Raw genomic sequence first — 27,081 nt, 5'->3', positions numbered from 1 at the left:
GCATTACAAAAGTATTTCGAAGTGTTTTGTGAAAGTTTATCGTCGACCTTTTTCATTTTAAAAAATGACGTTACGTTATAAAACGCTATTTTTTTCCTTGATCACACAGTCTTCATAGATCGATATCTAGGCTATATATGGACCGATTTAATCGGGAAAAAAAACAATAGTGATGTTTATGGGACATCTAGGAGTGCCAACAAAGAAGATGGTCAAAGGTAATGAATGTTTTATATTTTATTTGTGCGTTTTCTGTAGCGCCGACTATGCTAATTATTTTGTTTACGTCCCCTGCGGGTTGGGATGTTACATGCTAGCAGATAATAGCTTCTCATGCTTTTGCCGAAAAGCATTTTAAAAATCTGACTTGTTGCCTGGATTCACAACGAGTGTAGCTTTAATTCAGTAGCCTGCATGTGTATTTTAATGAACGTTTGAGTTTTAACGAGTGCTATTAGCATTTAGCGTAGCGCATTTGCATTTCCAGATGTCTAGATGGGACGCCTGCGTGTCGGGTAGGAGCAAGAGGTTAAAATAAGCCCATTTATTTGTGTTCTGGAAAATGTGAACGTGATCAAATTTGGTTTATTTATTCAAACATCGGCTGGCTAGGTTACATAGGCCTTTTAAATCCAAAATGATTGATTGACTGTATGGGTATGTTTAAAGACAGATGCAAAGGCCTGAAACCCGGCATACAGCGAGCTCAGCCCCGTTAGTTTTATTGTCCAGTCGCAGTGGTTGTCTCTTTGTCCATGTAAAGGGTTTGTTTTCGTCTTCACTAGGAGCAGGAGTTTTTCCAGCCTCCTGAGCATAGTGAATGACACTCTGCAGTAATACCCTCTGCAGCACACTGCGGTCAACACAGCCAAGGTTGACATCGGATGTTCCAGGTGCAATCACATCACATGCATCTGCATAAGTACATGAACACACACACACATATACTTTTGCAGGCTCACAAACAGACATGCTCACACATATTTACAATATTTATACTTGCTAACATTGAGTGCACACAAAGCCCCTGTGATTACGAGCACAATATGACTATAAGCAAAAAGCAATTGACCAAACATGATAAGAAGTGTAACATAAATTACCTATTACATAAAGCTGCATGTTCAGGCCTGGAACACAATGTTGCATTCTGATGTTGACCCAGCAGTGAGATATTTGTTTTTCACTCAGGCACATGGTTTACAGTAGGCCTTCTATTCAGAAAGAGAGAGCAAGAGAGACAGATACACAACAGACCAGAGGGGGAGAGACAGCGAGGGAGGATAAGAGAGAGACCAAAGAAAGGAGCATTTGTTTTATTACGAAGCATCACTGCCGCTGGCGAGAAAAATACATAAGGTCATCTTTATTATTGTCTCACCACGGTTTAGGAGAGAGGGATGGTTGGGGAGGAGGGAGAGAAGGATGGTTGGGGAGGAGGGAGAGAGCGGGGGAAACTCCCACCATGCATTGTGCGTCTCTAGAGTGCATGAGACACGTGACACTGTGATGTTGGACACATGACAACAGTCCCTATGGAACATGACCAGAGGAGAAACAACACAGCTCTTCACCATTGTACTTATTATCTACAGTCACACACAATTACCACAACAGCCCTTTAGAATTAGAACATTTCATTAAAAGCAAATCAGTGCTTCCAATTCTCTCTGTTTTCCTTGTGCATAATCATTGTTTTATGTTCTGAGAGTAGCCCGTCTTTTTTTCTCTTGCACCTGGAAATAACCAACTTTGCGCAGGACAGCTCAGAGGCGGCATGTGTCTGTGTGAGCGCGTGTGCATTGGTGCGTATGTGATCTGTACTCTGGTACATGGGGGACAGATGTTCAATGTTCCTGTGTGTGCCTTCTGTCTACCGTCCGTCTGCCGTCCTCTGGGGACATTCTCTGTTGGAGTGAGTTGTGCATGTTGCACATATGTGGAGAGACAGAGTGTGTGTGTGTGTACTTGTTTTCCTACCTTATCAGGACCCCAGTGTCCTAACATTGAATTCCATTTTTGAAAAGTAAACTTTTATCATGTCCTGAATTTGTTCAAATGCTATTTTAAGATTAATGTTTTTTTAAGGTTAGGGTTAGAGTTAGGTTAAGGAAAATATGATTTTTAATGGTCAAACATTTTTACTCTCCAAAAAGTCCTGAGATTTCATGAAAATAAAGGGAAATGTGTCTTCAGCATTTAACCCAATCCCTCTGAATCAGAGAGGTGCAGGGGGCTGTCTTAAATCAACATCCACGTCTTTTCGTCGCCCGGGGAACAGTGAGTTAACTGCCTTGCTCAGGCATTAAACAACAGATTTTTTAACTTGTCAGCTCGGGGATTCGATCCAGCAACCTTTTGGTTACTGGCACAACGCTCTAACCACTAGGCTCTGTGTGTGTGTGGCTATCGGCAGTTACACAGGCAGCACTTGAATGACCAGTCTTTCAGTGCGTGTGAACTGTTGGTGCGAGAGTTAATGACCAAAGGCCCAGCGTGATCCTTACTACTGCGCAGCTAGGCACACACACACTGCAGAAGAACAGTCTGTCCGTAGTACAGTAGAAAGACACACACGCATTCATTATTCCTCCTGAATTTCATTTATAAAAAATAAACACCAGTGCTCCATCTTTTCTCTTCTTCTCACACCCCCCTCGCATCACATGCCATTCCTGCTACATGTGCTTTTCATCTCTTTATAAACTCCTCTCTCATTTTGCAGAATTTCTAGAATGGACAAAGTCCATCAAACCATGTCAATGGAAACCCAATATGGCTGAGGTGGTATTCAGGATTGTGATGCATACTTGCCATGGGACATTGAACATCTATTTCAATTTTCTCATCCTCTCTTTTTCCAAGGAAATATCTGTCTGTGTGTGACTGTTGTCTCCTCTCTGGTGACCAGAGCTAATGTTATTATGTTGGAGTGGACAGAAGGTCTGCCAGGTTCATATGAAGTCATTTTAAAATCACACTCATCAGATTAGACTGCTGACACACTGGGTGGTAATGGCTTTTCCTACCACTCAGCCCAGAAACACATTTCAGCCTATTACAGGCTAGTTCAGTTGTGTATGAGCCAGAGAAGGAAAGGCACAGAGAAAGGCACAGAGAAAGGCACAGAGAAAGGCACAGAGAAAGGCACAGAGAAAGGCACAGAGAAAGGCACAGAGATGAGAGAAAGGCACAGAGATGAGAGAAAGGGACAGAGATGAGAGAAAGCGATGACAGAAAGAGATGACAGAAAGAGATGACAGAAAGAGATGACAGAAAGCGATGACAGAAAGCGATGACAGAAAGCGATGAGAGAAAGCGATGAGAGAAAGCGATGAGAGAAAGCGATGAGAGAAAGCGATGACAGAAAGCGATGACAGAAAGCGATGAGAGAAAGCGATGACAGAAAGCGATGACAGAAAGCGATGACAGAAAGCGATGACAGAAAGCGATGACAGAAAGCGATGACAGAAAGCGATGACAGAAAGCGATGACAGAAAGCGATGACAGAAAGACAGAAAGCGATGACAGAAAGCGATGACAGAAAGCGATGACAGAAAGCGATGACAGAAAGCGATGACAGAAAGCGATGAGAGAAAGCGATGAGAGAAAGCGATGAGAGAAAGCGATGAGAGAAAGCGATGAGAGAAAGCGATGAGAGATGAGTCAGAGAGATCAGGGTAGCACCATTAAGGCCGTCTGTGTCCAGGAATGATCAGAGGGAATGAACGGCTGGACTGAGCACCCCAATACGACCAGATGCTCTTTGATAGTGTGACACACACACACACACACACACAGGAGACTAATAGAGAATAGGAGACCATAGAAACCAGCCTTCACTGCTGCTCAGAGAAAGATGAGGGAGCGAGAACGATTAGAGAGATGACTAGAGAGAGATGTAATGAGTGTGAGGGGGGGGTATGGTTATATAAGGTATTGACACAGCAGTGTCTGGGTTGTGAACAAGAGGTGACTGTATTGACTAAATGCTATCCTGCTGTTTTTCCTGCCTCATTATTCAATCCATCAGTGATCTGAGATTAGCATCAACAACAGCCAGGGAACACCACACACAGAGTCTGCATCGTTCCTGACCTCAACCAAAGACCACAAACCAATCACTGGCTGTTCTGTTTGGTGTGGAAGGGCATCCAGTGCACATTAGGTAAGGGAACATTGGCTCAGCAGAGGTCCGCCTGTGCAATGAGCTGGCAGGATGATACCATCCCTCAGTTATACAATTTATTCACTTAGCAGATGCTCTTATCCAGAGAGATTTACAGTTAGCACATTCATCTTAAGATAGCGAGATGGGCCAACCACATTTTTCCTTAATAAAGTAGCTTTCAGCAAAGTCAGCGCTAGCTAGGGGGGGGGGTCAAGTGTTGGTTCAAAAAAGGCATTTGGGGGGAGATTAATTAAGATGCTATTGGGAAGAGGTAGGGTTACAGATGGTTCCACCATTGGGGTGCCAGGACAGAGAAGAGCTTGGACTGGGCTGAGCGGCAGCTGTCCTCCCGTAGGGGTGGGAGGGCCAAGAGTGCTCGGGTTGGGGTGTAGGGTTTGAGCATAGCCTGAAGGTAGGGAGGGGCAGGTCCTCTTGCTGCTCCGTAGGCAAGTGCCATAGTCTTGTAGTGGATGTGAGCTTCAACTGGAAACCAGTGGAGTGTGTGGAGGAGTGGGGTGACATGGCAGAACTTGGGAAGGTTGAACACCAAGTGGGCTGCAGCAAGTTGTAGGGGTTTGATGGCACAAGCAGGGAGCCCAGACATAAGCGAATTTCAGTAGTCTAGACGGGAGTTGACCTGTGTGAGGTAGGGTAGTACTCCATGGATATTGTAGAGCATTAACCTGCAGGAGTGAGTCACAACTTATGTTTTCAGAGAACAACAGGGTGTTGTGCTGGGTCACGCTAAGGTTTTTTGCACTCTGGGAGGGGGACACCGCAGAGTTGTCAGAGGTGATATGTCTTGGAGCAGGCAGGTCATCCCTGGGAGGAAGAGCAGCTCTGTCTTGTCGAGGTTGAGCTTGAGTCATAGGATGAGGAAAGGGAGAAGAGTAGGGTCGAGGAGGCAGAATCAGGAGACAGACGCATTTAACAGAAGGGAGAGATGATAGGATAGAAGAGGAAAGAGGGGGAGAGAGAGAGAGCGAAGATTGAGACAGCGCATTAACATCTGGGTAGGAGCTGAGTGGATAGGTTTGGAGAGGGAGACAAAAAGAAACAAAGTAGTGATCAAAGACGGCATAGGAACAGTGGGTTAACTGCCTTGTTCAGGGGCAGAACGACAGATTTCTACCTTGTCAGCTCTGGATTTGATCTAGCAACCTTTCGGTTACGGGCCCAACACTCTGACCAATAGGCTACCTGCTGCCCCTAATATTAGTAGGCGAACAGCCTCTGGTAAAGATGAGGTCAAACATATTGCCTGCCTTGTGAGTGGGAGGGGACTGTGAAAGGGAGAGATCAAAAGAGGCAAGGAAGGGAAAGAGAGTTGGAAATAAATGAATCGAAGGCAGACATCAGGAGGTTGAAGTAGCCAAGTACGGCGAGTGGTAAGCCATCGCCAAGAAATTAGCTTATCAAGGGCTCAAGCTCATTGAAGAAATCTCGAAGGGCACCTTGTGGGCGATAGATGACAATGTCAAGCTTGAGGGGACAAGTGACAGCACAGAATTCAAATGAGCAAATGGACAGGTGAGTGAGAAAGAAAATATGATTGAAAATGTAGTGAGATTTAGAGAGAGCAGCTGGAGTAGCAGTGTTATCTGGGGTGATCCATGTCTCCGTCAGGGCCAAAAAGTCAAGGAACTGAAGGGCAGCATAGACAGATGAACTCTGCCTTCTTGACCTCAGATTGTCAGTTCCAAACACTGACAGAGACCAGGAATTCCACACAGGTTGTGCGCGCAGGGTACACTAAATGAGAAGGGTTGCAGCCAAGGGGTGTGGAGCAAATAACAAGGAAAGCGAGAGGGTGGTATGGAGCCTTCCTCAATTTTCCTTCCTCGAATAACTCCGCACAACAACGAGAACACCGCTGACACGGCCACCGGTACACAGCTCCTGCTGAGAAAACAAAGGAGACTGAAGTACATTTATACAAATTGCCTTGCAGAGGTGAAGAGCACACATCCCAGTCCTAATGACAAGTCATTTTTCCAATAACTGTTTACAAATCGATTATTTCACTTTATCACAATTCCGGTGGGTCAGAAGTTTACATATACTAAGTTGACTGCCTTGAAACAGCTTGGAAAATTCCAGAAAATTATGACATGCCTTTAGAAGGTTCTGATAGGCTAAATGACATAATTTGAGTCAATTGGAGATGTACCTGTGGATGAATTTCATGGCCTACCTACATCTTTGCTCGACATCATGGGAAAATCTAAAGAAATCAGCCAAGACCTCAGAAAAAAATAGTAGACCTCCACAAGTCTGGTTTCCAAACGTACGCAAGAATAAACATCATGGGACCACGCAGCCATCATACCGCTCAGGAATCAGACGCGTTCTGTCTCCATGAGATGAACATACTTTGGTGTGAAAAGTGCAAATCAATCCCAGAACAACAGCAAAGGACATTGTGAAGATGCTGGAGGAAACAGGTACAAAACCATCTATATCCACAGCAAAATGAGTTCTACATCGACATAACCTGAAAGGCCGCTCAGCAAGGAAGAAGCCACTGCTCCAAAACCGTCATAAAAAAGCCAGACTACGGTTTGGAACTGCACATGGGGACAAAGATAGTACTTTTTGGAGGAATGTACTCTGGTCTGATGAAACAAAAATAGAACTGTTTGGCCATAATGACCATCGTTATGTTTGGAGGAAAAAGGGGGAGGCTTGCAAGCCGGAGAACACCATCCCAACCATGAAGCACGGGGTGGCAGCATCCTGTTGTGAGGGTGCTTTGCTGCAGGAGGGACTGGTGCACTTCACAAATAGATGGCATCGTGAGGCAGGAAAAATATTTGGATATATTGAAGCAACGTCAAGACCTCAGTCAGGAAGCTTAAGTCGACCCTCTACTTTTTCGAACATTCTGTTAAAAATCGCGCAACATTTCAGCGCCCTGCTACTCAGGCCAGGAATATAGTATATGCATATGATTAGTATGTGTGGATAGAAAACACTCAGACGTTTATAAAACTGGTTAAATCACGGCTGTGACTATAACAGAAAGGTGCAGGAAAATCTGATCACTGAAAATGGAAATAAATATCCTTGCGCTACTTCCAGGAATTGTTCAAAGTGAACCGAATTACATGAGGCCGAGGTTGCACTGCCTACAGCTTCCACAGAATGTCTAGAGTCTTGTCATTTGAGTCGGCTTTGATTCTTGGTCAAACCGAATCAAGGGAACCGATTCCCTCCGGTCTCCGACCGGATGTTTTGGTCGAGCTCTCTCCAGACATTTTTTCGAGACGGACACCCATAGAATTTACATTGCCTCCTGATGAATTTTATCGCTTATTAACGTGTACTAATACCTAAAGTTGCATTACAAAAGTATTTCTAAGTGTTTTGTGAAAGTTTATTGTCGACTTTTTGAATTTAAAAAAATGACGTTACATTATGAAACGCTATTCTTTTCCGTTTATCACACAGTCTTCATAGATCGACATCTAGGCTATATATGGACCGATTTAATCGAAAAAAGACCCAATAGTGATTATGGGACATCTAGGAGTGCCAACAAAGAAGATGGTCAAAGGTAATGAATGTTTTATATTTTATTTGTGCGGTTTGTGTAGCGACGACTATGCTAATTATTTTGTTTACGTCCCCTGCGGGTCTTTTGGGGTGTTACATGCTATCAGATAATAGCTTCTCATGCTTTTGCCGAAAAGCATTTTAAAAATCTGACTTGTTGCCTGGATTCACAACGAGTGTAGCTTTAATTCAGTACCCTGCATGTGTATTTTAATGAATGTTTGAGTTTTAACTAATACTATTAGCATTTAGCGTAGCGCATTTGCATTTCCAGAGCTCTAGATGGGACACCTGCGTGCCAGGTAGGAGCAAGAGGTTAAAGCTTGGTTGCAAATGGGTCTTCCAAATGTACATAGACCCCAATCATACTTCCAAAGTTGTGGCAAAATGGCTTAAGGACAACAAAGTCAAGGTATTGGAGTGGCCACCACAAAGCCCTGACCTCAATCCTATAGAAAATGTGTGGGCATAACTGAAAAAGCACGTGCGAGCAAGGAGGCCTACAAACCTGGCTCAGTTACACCACGTCTGTCAGGAGGAATGGGCTAAAATTCACCCAACTTATTATGGGAAGCTTGTGGAAGGCTACCCGAAACGTTTGACCTAAGTTAAACAATTTAAAAGCAATGCTACCAAATACTATTAGAGTGTATGTAAACTTCTGACCCACTGGGAATGTGATGAAAGAAAGAAAAGCTGAAATAAATGATTCGCTCTGCTATTATTCTGACATTTCATATTCTTAAAATAAAGTGGTGATCCTAACTGACCGAAGACTGGGAATTTTTACTTGGATTAAATGTCAGAAATTGTTAAAAACTGAGTTTAAATGTATTTGGCTAAGGTGTATTTAAACTTCCACCTTCAAATATATGTCCACTTAAGGCTAGGCGTCCCACTAGCGGGACACCTGTCGACATCTGGTGAAATTGGAGAGCGCGCAGTTCAAATAAATATTTTTTTAAAGTGTCGTCCGGGTTAGGGAGGCTTGGCCGGTAAGGGATATCTTTGACTCATCGCGCACCAGCAACTCCTGTGGCGGGCTGGGCGTAGTGCACGCTAACCAAGGTTGTCACGTGCACGGTTTTTCCTCCGACACATTGGTGCGGCTGGCTTCTGGGTTGGATGCATTTACATTTACATTTGTTAACCTCTTATCCAGAGCGGTGCATTCACCTTATGACATCCAGTGGGACAGGCGTGCATCAAAACTAGCCATCTGGCAAATGCAAAGCCATCTGGAAATAGAAATGCGCTATGCTAAATGCCCATAGCACTCGTTAAAACTCAAACGTTCATTAAAACACACATGCAGGGTATTGAATTAAAGCTACACTCGTGGTGAATCCAGCCAACAAGTCCAATTTTTAAAATGCTTTTCGGCGAAAGCATGAAAAGCTATTATCTGATAGCTTTTCAAAAGTAAACAAAATATAAAACATTCATTACCTTTGACCATCTTCTTTGTTGGCACTCCTAGATGTCCCATAAACATCACTATTGGGTCTTTTTTCGATTAAATCGGTCCATATATACCCTAAATATCGATCTATGAAAAGTGTGTGATCCAGGAAAAACACTGTTTTAAAACGCAACGTCATTTAAAAAAATTAAAGTCGACGATAAACTCTCATAAAACACTTCGAAATACTTTTGTAATCCAACTTTAGGTATTAGTAAACGTTAATAATCTATCAAATTGATCACGGGGCGATGTGTATTGAATAGCTCCACGTCCTCAAATCATGTTCGGAAATTTCTCCTCCAAAACATCCTGTCGGAGACCGGAAGTAATGGGCTCTCTCTTACTCGTTTGACCAAGAAACAAAGCCCAGGCAATTGACAAGACTGGCGACATCATGTGGAAGCTGTAGAATTTGCAATCTCAGCCCCATGTAATTTGCTTCCCCATAGACAATACATTCAAGTGGCTAATGGATATTTTTCACGGTGATCAGTTTTTGTTGCGCTTTTCGATGAAACACACGCTCTGTTATAGTCACAGCCGTGATTTAACCAGTTTTAGAAACGTCAGAGTGTTTTCTATCCACACATACTAATCATATGCATATACTATATTCCTGGCATGAGTAGCAGGACGCTGAAATGTTGCGCGATTTTTAACAGAATGTTCTAAAAGGTAAGGGGTAGGCTTAAGATTAACAAAGTTTAGTGGTATCTTTTTGGCTTCCTTTTGTCTGCATGTTTAAAGAGTGGATTACTCAAATCGATGGCTCCAACTAAACAGACTTTTTGGGATATAAAGAAGGAGTTTATCTAACAAAACATGTTGTAGCTGGGACCCTTTTGGATTGCATATCAGAGGAAGATTTTCAAAAGGTAAGTGATTTTTTTTTCTTTCCCTTTTCTCCTCAATTTCGTGTTATCCAATTGTTTAGTAGCTACTATCTTGTCTCATCACTACAACTCCTGTACGGGCTCGGGAGAGACGAAGGTTGAAAGTCATGCGTCCTCCGAAACACAACCCAACCAAGCCGCACTGCTTCTTAAAACAAGTCACACAGACTGATTTCCAATTGTGACTCCCAGTACCAAAACTCAAAATTCTTCCTCGTTTGGGAAGAAACAAGCCTGAAACCTTGAACAGAGACTGTTGACATCTAGTGGAAGCCATGGGAATTGCAATCTGGGAGCTGGAATTGCATAGGACCCATAGCTTTTCATTGTACGAGCATGGGATCTCAAAAATACAAATCTGGTTGGTTTTTCTTTGGATTTTCTCCTATCATATCAATTGTGTTATAGTCTCATACTTTATTTTAACATTTCTACAAACGTCAACATCTTTTCTATCCAATGGTACCAATTATATGCATATCCTTGCTTCTGAGCCTGAGTAACAGGCAGTTTATTTTGGGCACGTCAGTCAGGAGGAAATTCTGAAAAAAGGACCTTAACATTAATAACTTCTTAGGGCTAACATATCATGTGTTATACAAATTTGGAATAATAAGTATTTCTAAGCAAATCTCAATACCCACAATTCAGTGATTTCAGGTTGTGGAGGACTGCCATGTGGAGGTTCAAAGAGGAAGGCATCCGATCAGCCGACATCAGCGCAGCAGAAAAGAGCTAGCTAGCTTTCAGAATATACTGACAAGACATTCCAAAGCATAGACATTTAATGAGCCAGCTAATATTTTGGCAATGTGATTTGTAACTTTGCTGGCTGACATTAGCTTCATTAGGTTACGTTAGCTAACCTTTAGCTAGCTAGTTAACCAACGACCACAGAGGTAAACCAACTGTTTTCTATTTAGAGTTTAGCTAAAATAAATCCAGGCTAGCAGGAAATATTAAACTAGGGAAATTGTCACTTCTCTTGCGTTCATTGCACGCAGAGTCAGGCTATATGCAACAGTTTGGGCCGCCTGGCTCATTGCAAACTAATTTGCCAGAATTTTACGAAATTATGCCATAACATTGAAGGTTGTGCAATGTAACATGAATATTTAGACTGATGGATGCCACCCGTTAGATAAAATATGGAACGGTTCCGTATTTCACTGAAAGAATCAACGTCTTGTTTTCAAGATAATAGGTCATTAATATGGTTGAATCCGGAAACTAAGGCTTGCATTTCTGTGTGTTATTATGTTATAAGTCTATGATATGATAGAGCAGTCTGAGCGATGATAGGCACCAGCATGCTCATAAGCATGAATTCAAACAGCACTTTCGTGCATTTTGCCAGCAGCTCTGCTGTTTATGACTTCAAGCCTATCAACTCCCGAGATTAGGCTGGTGTAATGATGTGATGTGAAATGGCTAGCTAGTTAGCGGAGTGCGCACTAATAGCGTTTCAAACGTCACTCGCTCTGGGAGTAGTTATTCCCCTTGCTCTGCATGGGTAACGCTGCTTCAAGGGTGGCTGTTGTCGCGGTGTTCCTGGTTCGAGCCCAGGTAGGAGCGAGGAGAGGTACGGAAGCTATACTGTTACACTGGCAATATTAAAGTGCCTATAAGAACATCCAATAGTCAAAGGTATATGAAATACAAATGGTAGAGAGAGAAATAGTCACATAATTCCTATAATAACTACAACCTAAAACTTCTTACCTGGGAATATTGAAGACTCATGTTAAAAGGATCCACCGACTTTCATATGTTCTCATGTTCTGAGCAATGAACTTAAACGTTGGCTTTCTTACATTGCAAATATTGTACTTACTTTCTTCTCCACCACTTTGTTTTTTCATTATTTAAACTAAATTGAACATGTTCATTATTTATTTGAAGCTAAATTGATTTTATTGATGTATTATATTAAGTTAAATTAAGTGTTCATTCAGTATTGTGGTAATTGTCATAATTACAAATACATTTTTTAATTTTTATTTTATTTATTTATTTATTTATTTTTAATCGGCCGATTAATCAGTATCGTCTTTTTTTTGGGTCCGCCAATAATCGGTATCGGTGTTGAAAAATCATAATCGGTCGACCTCTAGTGCATAATTATGTCAAACACCCTCATCATCATGTAAGTAGACCCACCCTCTAATAGTGTCTAGTGGTGAAGTTTCCCTTTACCGTAGATGGCCCTAGCTAGCAAAAAGACAGTACTAGACAACAGATGAAGACAAAAATGATACTTACCACTCCTGGAGATATCAGGAGTAATAACAACAAAGTTACATATTCACTTTCCTCTGTTCAGACAGTCTAATCGTTATTCTTTTTCACCCAAGGGGTTATGGTTAGTGGTGGTTGAAATTGTACTGTAATGAAACAGCAGGGAGCAGGTCTCGAACCCTCAACCCTGAGGTCCGGCGCGCTATCGACTGTGCCGCAAACGCATGCTCGTGCGGCAGGATCGATTTCCGCGCTTATAAACCCAGGGTCGTTACAATATAAATGTGGTTGTAGAGTTGGACTTTTCTACTGTAAAAGAGTAAAGGACATGGTGGTGTTTGAGTAACTTTGCTTTGGTTCTGAAAACTTGTTGTAGCTCCCTGGGCTAATGCTTTGGCTTTACCTCAGTGGGCTAACATGGCTTGGAGTAATACAGAAAAACAGGGTTCAATACCCAGTCATTTCCCTACACGTATGCCTTGTCTGACTGTCTCGCGCTCTCTTCATCAGGTACTGCTCCACTGCAACATTAACAAGATGAAGAACTTTAAGCGACGTTTCTCTCTGTCCGTCCCTCGCACCGAAACCATAGAGGAGAACGAGTTCACCGAGCAAATCAACCAGCTCAACATCCAACACACTCAGGGTAAGACCTTTAACTCTACCCAACAATGCCCAATGACACATCAATCCTCTCCAGTGGGTCTTGCTGCTATGAGCGTTGCTAAGGAATGACCAGTCCCTTTCACAGCGTATTGGGACTATATTTAGACACAGGAAGCTTAAAGTCCTGATCCCAGATCTTACATTACTCCCTCCATTCATTCATGGATCAGGCCATTCTTGGATCCGTTTATAATCAAACCACCAAAAGCCCAGTCATCTCTGTACCAGCCCCACTTAGTCTCCACAGCCTGATTAGTAGCACTGATTTCCGGCTGGGCTGAGGGAAGGCTGGGGGTTAGAAGAGGTTAAGACACATTTATACAAGCTCTGATTTGAGAGATGGAGGAGATGTGAAGGAGAAAGAGGTGTGAGATTGTAATAGGGGATGCCAGGAGCCGAGGCTGATTAGCAGGGTTCAAGACACATTTATACAAGCAAATCTCCCTCGCTGTGGTCTACTGGCTCACACCCATCCTCTAATCTAGCACCAGTCTGCCCTGCAGCAGTGATAGAAAACAATATTCACAATATTGATTATTAATATTTTAATTATATCAATATGTACATTTGTACAAAATGTACAAAATGTACATTTTTACGTCATGCCAATAGAGCAAATTGAGAAGAAATTCAAACCCTTTTAAACAGTGTGTTCTTGGTGTTCATGCTGTTCACCATTTCTCATGCTGTTCACCATTTCTCATGCTGTTCGCCATTTCTCATGCTGTTCACCATTTCTCATGCTGTTCGCCATTTCTCATGCTGTTCGCCATTTCTCATGCTGTTCGCCATTTCTCATGCTGTTCGCCATTTCTCATGCTGTTCGCCATTTCTCATGCTGTTCGCCATTTCTCATGCTGTTCGCCATTTCTCATGCTGTTCGCCATTTCTCATGCTGTTCGCCATTTCTCATGCTGTTCACCATTTCTCATGCTGTTCACCATTTCTCATGCACACGACACAGCAACACTTGACCTCATAGTTACTTCTCTAACTATTGAGGCAGCTAACCTTGTACAGAAGTTTAGTTTATTAGGATCCTCATTAGCTGGTACATATGCAGCAGCTACTACTCCTGGGTTCCACATAAAATACATGTACATGAAAGATTACAGAACAGTTATAGACAAGAACAACATGGAGCACACTGGGATTCAGAATATAGGTCTGGATGGATGGGAATGTAGCGTTGTGTGATGCCAGCCGTCATCAGCTGTCTGGGGGAAGCAGCTGTGTCTGTGATCTAACCCCAGAGAGTCCTGTACCGCCTGATGCAGAGAGAACTCAAGGTCTGAGTGAGTGAGTGATAGAAGTGTTAATAGGCTCTCTGTCAATCCAGACATTCTGCCCTTCACAACCCCTTCTTCCATCACAGCCTATTTCAGACAATAACTGAACAAAAATGTCAAAATAATCCTTGATTTGAAATCAGGGCAATGCTGTCCAACTGTCTGTCCATGTTTGGAGACAGACTTGGCTCACATTTGTCCCAGGATTAACCACATTCTCTGGATGTTCCTTTCAACTCCTAATGAGGTTGGGATACATCAGCAACAGACCTTCAAATAATGTTTTTTTTATGTTAAAATATAGTTCAATTCAATTCCCTGACACTTAAATACCATAACACACAATACGTTGATCACATCAGAGGAGATGTCTTTACAGTGGTCACATTCATTGCAAAAAAAAGAGAATAACACAATCAACTCGCAGATCAGAATTACCATCTAGGTTCATTAGGGAGGTTTTATCAACATAATATCCCCTTCAGTAGCCCTTCTCAGCTGGTAAGCAGCTACATCAAACTTAAAATGACAAAGAAAAGTCAGTCACACCTGAATTAGGCTGATTAATTCAGGTTCATATCCCACAGGCTAACAATCTCAGACATGCACACACACCGCACATCTACAGTGTTACAGCTAACCTAATGAGACATCCCAAATCAGTTTGGATTAGCACACAAGCCTAACACAATTACCACTCCACTACTGCAGGGCTAGCTGTGTGTGTGTGTGTGTGTGTGTGTGTGTGTGTGTGTGTGTGTGTGTGTGTGTGTGTGTGTGTGTGTGTGTGTGTGTGTGTGTGTGTGTGTGTGTGTGTGTGTGTGTGTGTGTGTGTGTGTGTGTGTGTGTGTGTGTGTGTGTGTGTGTGTGTGTGTGTGTGTGTGTGTGTGTGTGTGTGTGTACCAGGGAGGCCACCCGCCTGCCACTGCCAGTCTAATCTTTAAGTCAATCTAATACCTAGTTAATATCCAGTGCAGCTTCTCAATTAAATCATCATTTTTGATATTCTAACAAGTGTACTGATGGAAAGATAAATCTAATCAAATCAGTTCAGATGATTACATCAATCACTGTCATACTAACTTTTAACAGAGCCAGCCAGAGAAGAATGGATGTAGAAACCTATTAGTAGCCTACAACGCCGTAGAAACCTATTAGTAGCCTACAACGCCGTAGAAACCTATTAGTAGCCTACAACGCCGTAGAAACCTATTAGTAGCCTACAACGCCGTAGAAACCTATTAGTAGCCTACAACGCCGTAGAAACCTATTAGTAGCCTACAATGCCGTAGAAACCTATTAGTAGCCTACAATGCCGTAGAAACCTATAACTCCGTAGAAACCTATTAGTAGCCTACAACGCTGTAGAAACCTATTAGTAGCCTACAATGCAGTAGAAACCTATTAGTAGCCTACAACGCCGTAGAAACCTATTAGTAGCCTACAACGCTGTAGAAACCTATTAGTAGCCTACAACGCCGTAGAAACCTATTAGTAGCCTACAATGCCGTAGAAACCTATTAGTAGCCTACAATGCCGTAGAAACCTATAACTCCATAGAAACCTATTAGTAGCCTACAACGCCGTAGAAACCTATTAGTAGCCTACAACGCCGTAGAAACCTATTAGTAGCCTACAACGCCGTAGAAACCTATTAGTAGCCTACAATGCCGTAGAAACCTATAACCTATTAGTAGCCTACAAGGCCGTAGAAACCACCTATTAGTAGCCTACAAGGCCGTAGAAACCACCTATTAGTAGCCTACAAGGCCGAAACCTATTAGTAGCCTACAAGGCCGTAGAAACCACCTATTAGTAGCCTAAACCTATTAGTAGCCTACAACGCCGTAGAAACCTATTAGTAGCCTACAAGGCCGTAGAAACCACCTATTAGTAGCCTACAAGGCCGTAGAAACCTATTAGTAGCCTACAAGCCGTAGAAACCACCTATTAGTAGCCTACAAGGCCGTAGAAACCACCTATTAGTAGCCTACAAGGCCTATTAGTAGCCTAAACCACCACCTATTAGTAGCCTACAAGGCCGTAGAAACCACCTATTAGTAGCCTACAAGGCCGTAGAAACCACCTATTAGTAGCCTACAAGGCCGTAGAAACCACCTATTAGTAGCCTACAAGGCCGTAGAAACCACCTATTAGTAGCCTACAAGGCCGTAGAAACCACCTATTAGTAGCCTACAAGGCCGTAAAACCACCTATTAGTAGCCTACAAGGCCGTAGAAACCACCTATTAGTAGCCTACAAGGCCGTAGCCTACAAGGCCGTAGAGAAACCACCTATTAGTAGCCTACAAGGCCGTAGAAACCACCTATTAGTAGCCTACAAGGCCGTAGAAAACCACCTATTAGTAGCCTACAAGGCCGTAGAAACCACCTATTAGTAGCCTACAAGGCCGTAGAAACCTACAAGGCCGTAGAAACCACCTATTAGTAGCCTACAACTCCGTAGAAACCTATTAGTAGCCTACAACGCCGTAGAAACCACCTATTAGTAGCCTACAAGGCCGTAGAAACCACCTATTAGTAGCCTACAAGGCCGTAGAAACCACCTATTAGTAGCCTACAAGGCCGTAGAAACCACCTATTAGTAGCCTACAAGGCCGTAGAAACCACCTATTAGTAGCCTACAAGGCCGTAGAAACCTATTAGTAGCCTACAAGGCCGTAGAAACCACCTATTAGTAGCCTACAACGCCGTAGAAACCTATTAGTAGCCTACAACTCCGTTGAAACCTATTAGTAGCCTACAACTCCGTAGCCTACAACTCCGTAGAAACCTATTAGTAGCCTACAACTCCGTAGAAACCTATTAGTAGCCTACAACGCCGTAGAAACCTATTAGTAGCCTACAACGCCGTAGAAACATATTAGTAGCCTACAACCATAAGTTTCATTAGAAATCACATGTAGTGAGGAACCTAAAGTCAGCAGACAGTTCAGGCTCCATTTTAACAAACCTAATGCAGTGGTAAATCTAAGGGCTCCATTTTAACAAACCTAATGCAGTGGTAAATCTAAGGGCTCCATTTTAACAAACCTAATGCAGTGGTAAATCTAAGGGCTCCATTTTAACAAACCTAGTGCAGTGGTAAATCTAAGGGCTCCATTTTAACAAACCTAATGCAGTGGTAAATCTAAGGGCTCCATTTTAACAAACCTAATGCAGTGGTAAATCTAAGGGCTCCATTTTAACAAACCTAATGCAGTGGTAAATCTAAGGGCTCCATTTTAACAAACCTAATGCAGTGGTAAATCTAAGGGCTCCATTTTAACAAACCTAATGCAGTGGTAAATCTAAGGGCTCCATTTTAACAAACCTAATGCAGTGGTAAATCTAAGGGCTCCATTTTAACAAACCTAATGCAATAGTAAATCTAAGCACAGGCGGTAGCACTATAGGTCCAGGGGTGAGTCCAAAATATTTGAAGCTATTTTCACTATTACATTTTTCAGTGCACTTGCTGGCATTGGCGCATAATTCTATAATATTAATAATAAAACACAGCAGACTATGGAGGGTTTTACACACATCCAAACTTTTCACAGTAGCTGGAAAAAGATCCAACATGCAGCACCAGTCAAAAGTTTGGACACACCTACTCATTCTAGGGTTATTCTTTATTTTTACCATTTTCTATATTGTAGAATAATAGTGAAGACATCAAAACTATGAAATAACACATATGGAATTATGTATTAACAAAAAAAATGTTAAATCAAAATATATTTGAGATTCTTCAAAGTAGCCACCCTTTGCCTTGATGACAGCTTTGCACACTCTTGGCATTCTCTCAACCAGCTTCCAGTTTTATTTTTGAATATATATATTTTTTTTATTTAACCTTTATTTAACCAGGTAGGCAAGTTGAGAACTAGTTCTCATTTACAATTGTGACCTGGCCAAGATAAAGCAAAGCAAAGCAGTTCGACACAGAGTTACACATGGAGTAAAACAAACATACAGTCAATAATACAGTATAAACAGTCTATATACGATGTGAGCAAATGAGGTGAGATAAGGGAGGTAAAGGCATAAAAAGGCCATGGTGGCAAAGTAAATACAATATAGCAAGTAAAACACTGGAATGGTAGATTTGCAGTGGAAGAATGTGCAAAGTAGAAATAAAAATAATGGGGTGCTAAGGAGCAAAATAAATAAATAAATAAATAAAATAAATACAGTAGGGAAAGAGGTAGTTGTTTGGGCTAAATTATAGGTAGGCTATGTACAGGTGCAGTAATCTGTGAGCTGCTCTGACAGTTGGTGCTTAAAGTTAGTGACGGAGATGGTGCAGGCAGCGATCAGTTGAAGAGCATGCATTTAGTTTTACTTGTATTTAAGAGCAATTGGAGGCCACGGAAGGAGAGTTGTATGGCATTGAAGCTTACCTGGAGGGTTGTTAACACAGTGTCCAAAGAAGGGCCAGAAGTATACAGAATGGTGTCGTCTGCGTAGAGGTGGATCAGAGACTCACCAGCAGCAAGAGCGACATCATTGATGTATAGAGAGAAGAGAGTCGGTCCAAGAATTGAACCCTGTGGCACCCCCATAGAGACTGCCAGAGGTCCGGACAGCAGACCCTCCGATTTGACACACTGAACTCTATCAGAGAAGTAGTTGGTGTACCAGGCGAGGCAATCATTTGAGAAACCAAGGCTGTCGAGTCTGCCGATGAGCATGTGGTGATTGACAGTCGAAAGCCTTTGCCAGATCAATGAATACGGCTGCACAGTAGTGTTTCTTATCGATGGCAGTTAAGATATCATTTAGGACCTTGAGCGTGGCTGAGGTGCACCCATGACCAGCTCTGAAACCAGATTGCATAGCAGAGAAGGTATGGTGAGATTCAAAATGGTCGGTAATCTGTTTGTTGACTTGGCTTTCGAAGACCTTAGAAAGGCAGGGTAGGATAGATATAGGTCTGTAGCAGTTTGGGTCAAGAGTGTCCCCCCCTTTGAAGAGGGGGATGACCGCAGCTGCTTTCCAATCTTTGGGAATCTCAGACGACATGAAAGAGAGGTTGAACAGGCTAGTAATAGGGGTGGCAACAATTTCGGCAGATAATTTTAGAAAGAAGGGGTCCAGATTGTCTAGCCCGGCTGATTTGTAGGGGTCCAGATTTTGCAGCTCTTTCAGAACATCAGCTGACTGGATTTGGGAGAAGGAGAAATGGGGAGGGCTTTGGCGAGTTGCTGTGGGGGGTGTAGTGCTGTTGACCGGGGTAGGAGTAGCCAGGTGGAAAGCATGGCCAGCCGTAGTAAAAAATGCTTATTGAAATTCTCAATTATAGTGGATTTATCAGTGTGACAGTATTTCCTATCTTCAGTGCAGTGGGCAACTGGGAGGAGGTGTTCTTATTCTCCATGGACTTTACAGTGTCCCAGAACTTTTTTGAGTTAGTTTTGCAGGAAGCAAATTTGCAGGAAGCAAACTGCCTGTGTATAATGGTTTCTAGCTTCCCTGAACAGCTGCATATCACGGGGGCTGTTCGATGCTAATGCAGAACGCCATAGGATGTTTTTGTGTTGGTTAAGGGCAGTCAGGTCTGGGGAGAACCAAGGGATATATCTGTTCCTGGTTCTAAATTTCTTGAATGGGCCATTGAGATGGTTAGGAAGGCATTTAAAAAAAATATCCAGGCATCCTCTACTGACGGGATGAGATCCATATCCTTCCAGGATACCCCGGCCAGGTCGATTAGAAAGGCCTGCTCGCTGAAGTGTTTCAGGGAGCGTGACAGTGATGAGTGGAGGTCGTTTGACCGCTGACCCATTACGGATGCAGGCAATGAGGCAGTGATCGCTGAGATCTTGGTTGAAGACAGCAGAGGTGTATTTAGAGGGCATGTTGGTTAGGATGATATCTATGAGGGTGCCCATGCTTAAGGCTTTGGGGAGGTACCTGGTAGGTTCATTGATAATTTGTGTGAGTTTGAGGGCATTACGCTTAGATTGTAGGATGGCTGGAGTGTTAAGCATGTTCCAGTTTAGGTCGCCTAGCAGCACGAGCTCTGAAGATAGATCGGGAGCAATCAGTTCACATATGGTGTCCAGAGCACAGCTGGGGGCAGAGGGTAGTCTATAGCAGGCGGCAACGGTGAGAGACTTGTTTTTAGAGAGGTGGATTTTTAAAAGTAGAAGTTCAAATAGTTTGGGTACAGACCTGGATTGTAGGACAGCCTGCAGAGTTCTATCTTTGCAGTAGATTGGAACACCGCCCCCTTTGGCAGTTCTATCTTGTCTGAAAATGTTGTAGTTTGGGATGAAAATTTCAGAATTTTTGGTGGTCTTCCTAAGCCAGGATTCAGACACAGCTAGAACATCCGGGTTGGCAGAGTGTGCTAAAGCAGTGAATAAAATAAAATTAGGGAGGAGGCTTCTAATGTTAACATGCATGAAACCAAGGCTATTACGGTTACAGAAGTCATCAAAAGAGAGCGCCTGGGTTTGTAGGAGTGGAGCTAGGCACTGCAGGGCCTGGATTCACCTCTACATCGTCAGAGGAACAGAGGAGGAGTAGAATAAGGGTGCGGCTAAAAGCAATAAGAATTGGTCGTCTAGAACGTCTGGAACAGAGAGTAAAAGGAGGTTTCTGGGGGTGATAAAATAGCTTCCAGGTATAATGTACAGACAAAGCTATGGTAGGATGTGAATACAGTGGAGGTAAACCTAGGTATTGAGTGATGATGAGAGAGATATTGTCTCTAGAAACATCATTGAAACCAGGAGATGTCATCACATGTGTGGGTGGTGGAACTAATAGGTTGGATAAGGTATAGTGAGCGGGACTAGAGGCTCTACAGTGAAATAAGACAATAAACACTAACCAGAACAGCATGAACAGCATTTATGAAGATAATCCTACACATAAACACATCTCCAGAATGTGTGCAACGCATCCAACGTTGTCACCATAAAACCAGGAAGGTGAATCATACCATTTCATATATATTTAACCAGTCAGTTAAGAACACATTCTTATTTTCAATGACAGCCTAAGAACAGTGGGTTCAATCTAGCAACCTTTCAGTTACTAGTCCAATGCTCTAACCACTAGGATACCTGCCGCCCCAATAAGATAGGATGTAATAAAATTAAACTGAAAAACAAGCAAATACATGTAAAATGTAATGATTTAATCGACAGGATAAAAAGACACACATTGCTGTTTGAAATGGAAAACAACTGTAACCTGTAAAAAATGGGTTTTCAGATAACTTCTAAATACGAGGTTCCCTGGTATTCAGAGGTACTCCTCTCTCGTTTCATGATGGGCATGGACACGTAGCCTACATCATGGAGGGGGTTTTAATCACGTCCAAAACGGGACCTACATGGCTAAAATCATGTGGGCCTCCCATCTGAGCGCAAGCGAGCTGATATAAGACAGGTGAATTGCCGAACATGGCATTATGGCTGGAAAATTATAGAAGACAGGTGAATTGCCGAACATTATGGCTGGAAAATTATAGAAGACAGGTGAATTGCCGAACATGGCATTATGGCTGGAAGATTATAGAAGACAGGTGAATTGTCGAACATTATGGCTGGAAAATGCCAGTGCACCCATTTTTACGTGATGAAATTGCAAACTAACATACGTTTGACACGAAAGCCGCCTTAACGCCAGCAAGAAATAGAGCCCTTCATGTCTTTGTCCACTTCTCCAATGATTGGGTTTCCTACAGACAGGATGGGACTAGAACATTGTGTGTGTGCATGTCTCACCTGACCTGGCCCCAATTAAGAGCAGACAGATCAAAGGGTTGCTGTAACTGTGATATTTAAATGATGAGCCAAACAGGCTCCCTTTCTTTCTCTCTCTCTCCCTCTCTCTCTGTGTGCCCACTCACAGCAGGAATATTAATCAAACTTAGAACCATTCATCTATTGCCACTTCATTCCATCCAGTTCCCCCTATCTCTCCTTCGTTGATCTCTATCGCTCTTTTGTCACATCTGTTTTTGTCACCTTATTTTTCTAAACACTGAGAGCTACTTGCCTCCTAACTTTTAGCTCAACTCAAATCTAACATCTAAATCTCCATCATCACCTGCATGGATGTACACCGAAAAATGGTCTCTGTGTGAGTCTCTGTGTGTGTAGGAGTAGCCAGGGCTTTTTAATTTCCACTAATAACAGGCTGTGATACTGTATCTGTCAGAGAGAATAAGTAGACGGAGAGGGATACAGACAGAGAGCGAGAGCTCACTGGGCAAACACTGGTTGAAACAATCCTCGACTAACCTGTGCCCTCGCACACTGACTCTGTACCCCCTGTATATAGCCTGGCTACTGTTATTTTACTGCTGCTCTTTGAATGTTATTTTTAACTTCTTTTTTTACTTAACATTTTTTCTTAAGTGCATTGTTGGTTAAGGGCTTGTAAGTCAACATTTCACTGTAAGGTGAAACACCTGTTGTATTCAGCGCATGTGACACATTGATTTGATCTGCTGTTATCACTTCATTTCAATGAAATTACATTAAATAGTCATTGAGTTGATGTCTTTGCCTTCTGAGAGAGAGAGGATATCTCCCTCCATTTAGCCACATGCTCACACGCTTTTGTTAACAATCAGTGTCCCCATGGAAACACGGAGTTAAAGAGCTCACCGCAGTCTACATCAAACACCCCGAGAGGTTGTGGGCTGAACACACATACGGATGTGCGCACGCGCACACACACACACACACACACACACACACACACACACACACACACACACACACACACACACACACACACACACACACACACACACACACACACACACACACACACACACACACACGAGGTGTCAGTCGATGCCATGGAACAGACATATCCACTCCAAACACATCCAACAGCAGCTCGACCAACAACCCATTCACACACAGGATCAAACCAAGGCTGAAACACAAGCTGTTCAGAGTACTGGAAACACATGCACATATTTCCACACTGTCGCTGATGCAGCCTTGTGTAGTGTCTGAATGAGTGCTGTGTCTTTTTTATTTGTAAAGTGTAATTGTCCACTCAATCTGCTGTGTACAACACTGAAGAGAGGATGTTCAAGCAAGCCTGTCCCTGTGTGTTTAAGGCTACAATATGGAGTATTTCTCAGCATCTGTGTTTTAAATGTTTTCCATAACTCTAAAGAGTGCGTTCTCTCTCTCCGTCTGACCTGCAGCACTGACTCCAGACAGCCTGACCCTGCCGTCGCTGCACCCCGAGGCCAGTCCCAGTCCAGTGAGCCCCGAGCCAGCCACGCCCGGAGCACAGTCCCCCTCCCAGCTCCAGTACCGCAGCAAAGCACCACACCGACACTTCTCTATGGTGGTGAGACAGGGAGGGAGAGTTGGGGAGAAGGAGAAATAGGAATGTTTAGAAATGATAAAGTTCACATTGACATGCCAATTAGTATAGTCTAGCTCACAACACCAAAGTGGTTCCAATCCGAGAGGAACTGCTATACTGAGAGGGACACTAAATCAAATGTAGCCGCCTGTACAAATGTAGCCTGTACAAATGTAGCCGCCTGTACAAATGTAGCCGCCTGTACAAATGTAGGTCAAACCTTACTTGAAGGGGCTACACATAAGACATTCATTTACAAAACCAGTTATTACACCTTTATAATATAAGAACTACTGACTGGGTTCCTCTCCTCCCTCTCAAAACGGAGTGGTCATAACTTCCTCTCAGCCTCAGAGCAGCAGCAGCTGCTACACAGCCCACAGGGAATTACAAGCCATCGTCTGAATGTTCTTTCTTTTCCACATAACCCGCCGGGCCAGACACCTTTAGTTCCAAAATTCAGCCATCTTACTTTTCAACAAAAATAACTGCAAAGAGCGACAGTCACAAACACGTGTTTGTGCATGCACACACACACACACACACACACACACCCTGGGGAAATTCACATACACACAAACACCTTATTTCAGACAGTTCCAAGAGTGTGGTGCAGAGGGGGAAGTGTGAGATAGATAGTCACTCACAGGAGAAACTGTGTCATAGGGTAGAAGAACAGATTAACAGAAGAGGATTGATTCGTCTTGTCCTACATTAAGACAGGTCTGCATTCAGAACCACAGACAGAATAGAAACACAAACAGAAGATGACTTTCTCAAACTAATGATGGTCTAATCATCCCAAGCTTCAAGTAGACACAATCACTCCATACCTCTACAGGGTAAAAACCCATCACAACATTAACCTAAAACTAACCCTACAAATAGCACTGTTGGCCATTTGGAAAGTCAGTCAATCATTTAGCATTACATAATAATACTGTTAGCAATACTCTTTGGATACTATGAGATTAGAAAGGTTCAGAGTTCAGAAGCACAGTTGAAAAATATATGGCACATGGAAATTGAGAAAGGATGGGTTACGGAGATAGGCGGGGTGGGCTACGGAGATAGGCGGGGTGGGCTACGGAGATAGGCGGGGTGGGCTACGGAGATAGGCGGGGTGGGCTACGGAGATAGGCGGGGTGGGCTACGGAGATAGGCGGGGTGGGCTACGGAGATAGGCGGGGTGGGCTACGGAGATAGGCAGGGTGGGCTACGGAGATAGGCAGGGTGGGCTACGGAGATAGGCAGGGTGGGCTACGGAGATAGGCAGGGTGGGCTACGGAGATAGGCGGGGTGGGCTACGGAGATAGGCGGGGTTGGATTAACAGCACATGATCTGTAATAGTTAGGACCGAAAATACCAAAATACCATATACCATTTAATGTGTAGATCAAACTATATTGTGTGTCATGTATAGAAGTACCATGTATGTGAAAGTTATGAACAATGTGTATGTAAAAAAAAGCATGTATTTTAGTAAAACAAAGTCCTCCAAAGAGGGTGGTGGATGGAGGAATAAATAATAACAATAACAACAATAATAAACCTGTTCTGGTCCAATGTGTCATGTGAGAATATTGCCCATTTATGATGTGTGTATTTGCACAAATAATGATTGTGTGAGTGTTGCATATGGATGACTGATTGATTCTCTGCAGGATGTGAGTAAGCGTATGTCTCTGCCCATGGACATCCGCCTGCCTCCAGAGATCCTCAAGAAGCTGCAGATGCAGAGAGAAATGGAGAATGAGAACAACTCTCCTCCCTGCAAACCCCTCAGCCGCATGTCCCGACGGGCTTCACTGGTTAGTACCTCTATACCCTAATACAGTTGTTCCCAATTTTTTTCGGTTACTGTACTACCAAGTGAATTTTGCTCTGCCTGGAGTACCCCTGAAGAACCCCCTCATTTGAATTTTACCAGTAGGCCTATGGTCTCATGAGTCTTCAAGTACCCCTTGTGGATAGACCAAGTACCCCAACTGGTCCTAGTACCCCTTGTTGGGAACAACTGCTTTAATACCACAATACCCTAACCCAAACCCCTCAGCTGCATGTCACTACAGGCTTCACTGGTTAGTATCACATACCTCAAACCCCTATATACCCATACCGCAATACACCCATACCCCTAAACACCCTAAATCAATCCACTCAGACACGTCGTGACAGTCATCACTGTTCAGGACCCTGTACCCCTTTACACCCATACTGCAGTACCCTGATACACGCATACCCTAATACCCTAAATCAAACCCCTCAGCCGCATGTCCCAGCGGGCTTTCCTGGTCAGTAGACCAGGAATGAATGTTAGAGCTTCAACCCAAACCTAATATTAGATTAAAGGAACCTGAGTGAACAAATAACACAACAATGACATACTTATTTAATTTAATTGATAAACAATGTTATGCAACACCCAATTCCCCTGTGTGAAAAAGTAAATTGCCCCCTTACACTCAATAACTGGTTGTGCCACCTTTAGCTGCAATGACTGCAACCAAACGCTTCCTGTAGCTGTTGATCAGTCTCTCACGACGCTGTGGAGGGATTTTGTCCCACTCCCCGTGCAGAACTGCTTTAACTAGTGACTTTTGTGGGGTTTTAATCATGAACTGCTCATTTCAAGTCCTCCCACAACATCTCAATTGGGATTAGGCCTGGATTTTGACTAGGCCATTCTAAACCTTCAACATCTCCATTGGGATTAGGTCTGGACTTGGACTAGGCCATTCTAAACCTTCAACATCTCCATTGGGATTAGGTCTGGACTTGGACTAGGCCATTCTAAACCTTCAACATCTCCATTGGGATTAGGTCTGGACTTGGACTAGGCCATTCTAAACCTTCAACATCTCCATTGGGATTAGGTCTGGACTTGGACTAGGCCATTCTAAACCTTCAACATCTCCATTGGGATTAGGTCTGGACTTGGACTAGGCCATTCTAAACCTTCAACATCTCCATTGGGATTAGGTGTGGACTTGGACTAGGCCATTCTAAACCTTCAACATCTCCATTGGGATTAGGTGTGGACATGGACTAGGCCGTTCTAAACCTTCAACATCTCCATTGGGATTAGGTCTGGACTTGGACTAGGCCATTCTAAACCTTCAACATCTCCATTGGGATTAGGTGTGGACTTGGACTAGGCCATTCTAAACCTTCAACATCTCCATTGGGATTAGGTCTGGACTTGGACTAGGCCGTTCTAATCCCAATGGAGATGTTGAAGGTTTAGAATGGCCTAGTCCAAGTCCAGACCTAATCCCAATGGAGATGTTGAAGGTTTAGGTCTGGACTTGGACTAGGCCATTCCAAAACATCAAATGTGTTGCTTTTTAGCCATTTTCATGTAGACTTGATTGTATCTTTTGGATCGTCTTGGTCCTGAGGCAACAAAGCATCCCCAAACTATCACATGACCAACATGCTTGACTG

The 27,081-nt window shown here is 43.1% G+C and overlaps 1 protein-coding gene and 1 long non-coding RNA gene across 4 annotated transcripts in view; one reads left to right on the top strand and one right to left on the bottom strand.

Annotated features, from left to right (window-relative positions):
• Positions 1-27,081, top strand: part of LOC124002412 (cyclin-dependent kinase 18-like) — a 62,304-nt gene that overhangs the window by 18,550 nt on the left and 16,673 nt on the right. The window contains exons 2-4 of one of the 2 annotated variants that reach the window (XM_046309778.1): positions 12,833-12,968; positions 23,467-23,615; positions 25,299-25,445. In XM_046309778.1, coding sequence (XP_046165734.1) covers positions 12,860-12,968; positions 23,467-23,615; positions 25,299-25,445 — 405 coding nt within the window. In that variant the 5' untranslated portion in view covers positions 12,833-12,859. The remainder of the gene's footprint in view (positions 1-12,832; positions 12,969-23,466; positions 23,616-25,298; positions 25,446-27,081) is intronic. The other variant, XM_046309777.1, reaches the window with a different exon arrangement.
• Positions 21,227-27,081, bottom strand: part of LOC124002414 — a 24,479-nt gene continuing 18,624 nt past the window's right edge. For both annotated transcript variants that reach the window (XR_006833019.1, XR_006833018.1), the window contains exon 4: positions 21,227-23,607. This is a non-coding gene — a long non-coding RNA (uncharacterized LOC124002414). The remainder of the gene's footprint in view (positions 23,608-27,081) is intronic.

This window comes from Oncorhynchus gorbuscha, linkage group LG18, assembly GCF_021184085.1.
Source record: "Oncorhynchus gorbuscha isolate QuinsamMale2020 ecotype Even-year linkage group LG18, OgorEven_v1.0, whole genome shotgun sequence".
Lineage (NCBI taxonomy): Eukaryota > Metazoa > Chordata > Actinopteri > Salmoniformes > Salmonidae > Oncorhynchus > Oncorhynchus gorbuscha.
This window is presented reverse-complemented; position numbering and strand designations above follow the sequence as displayed.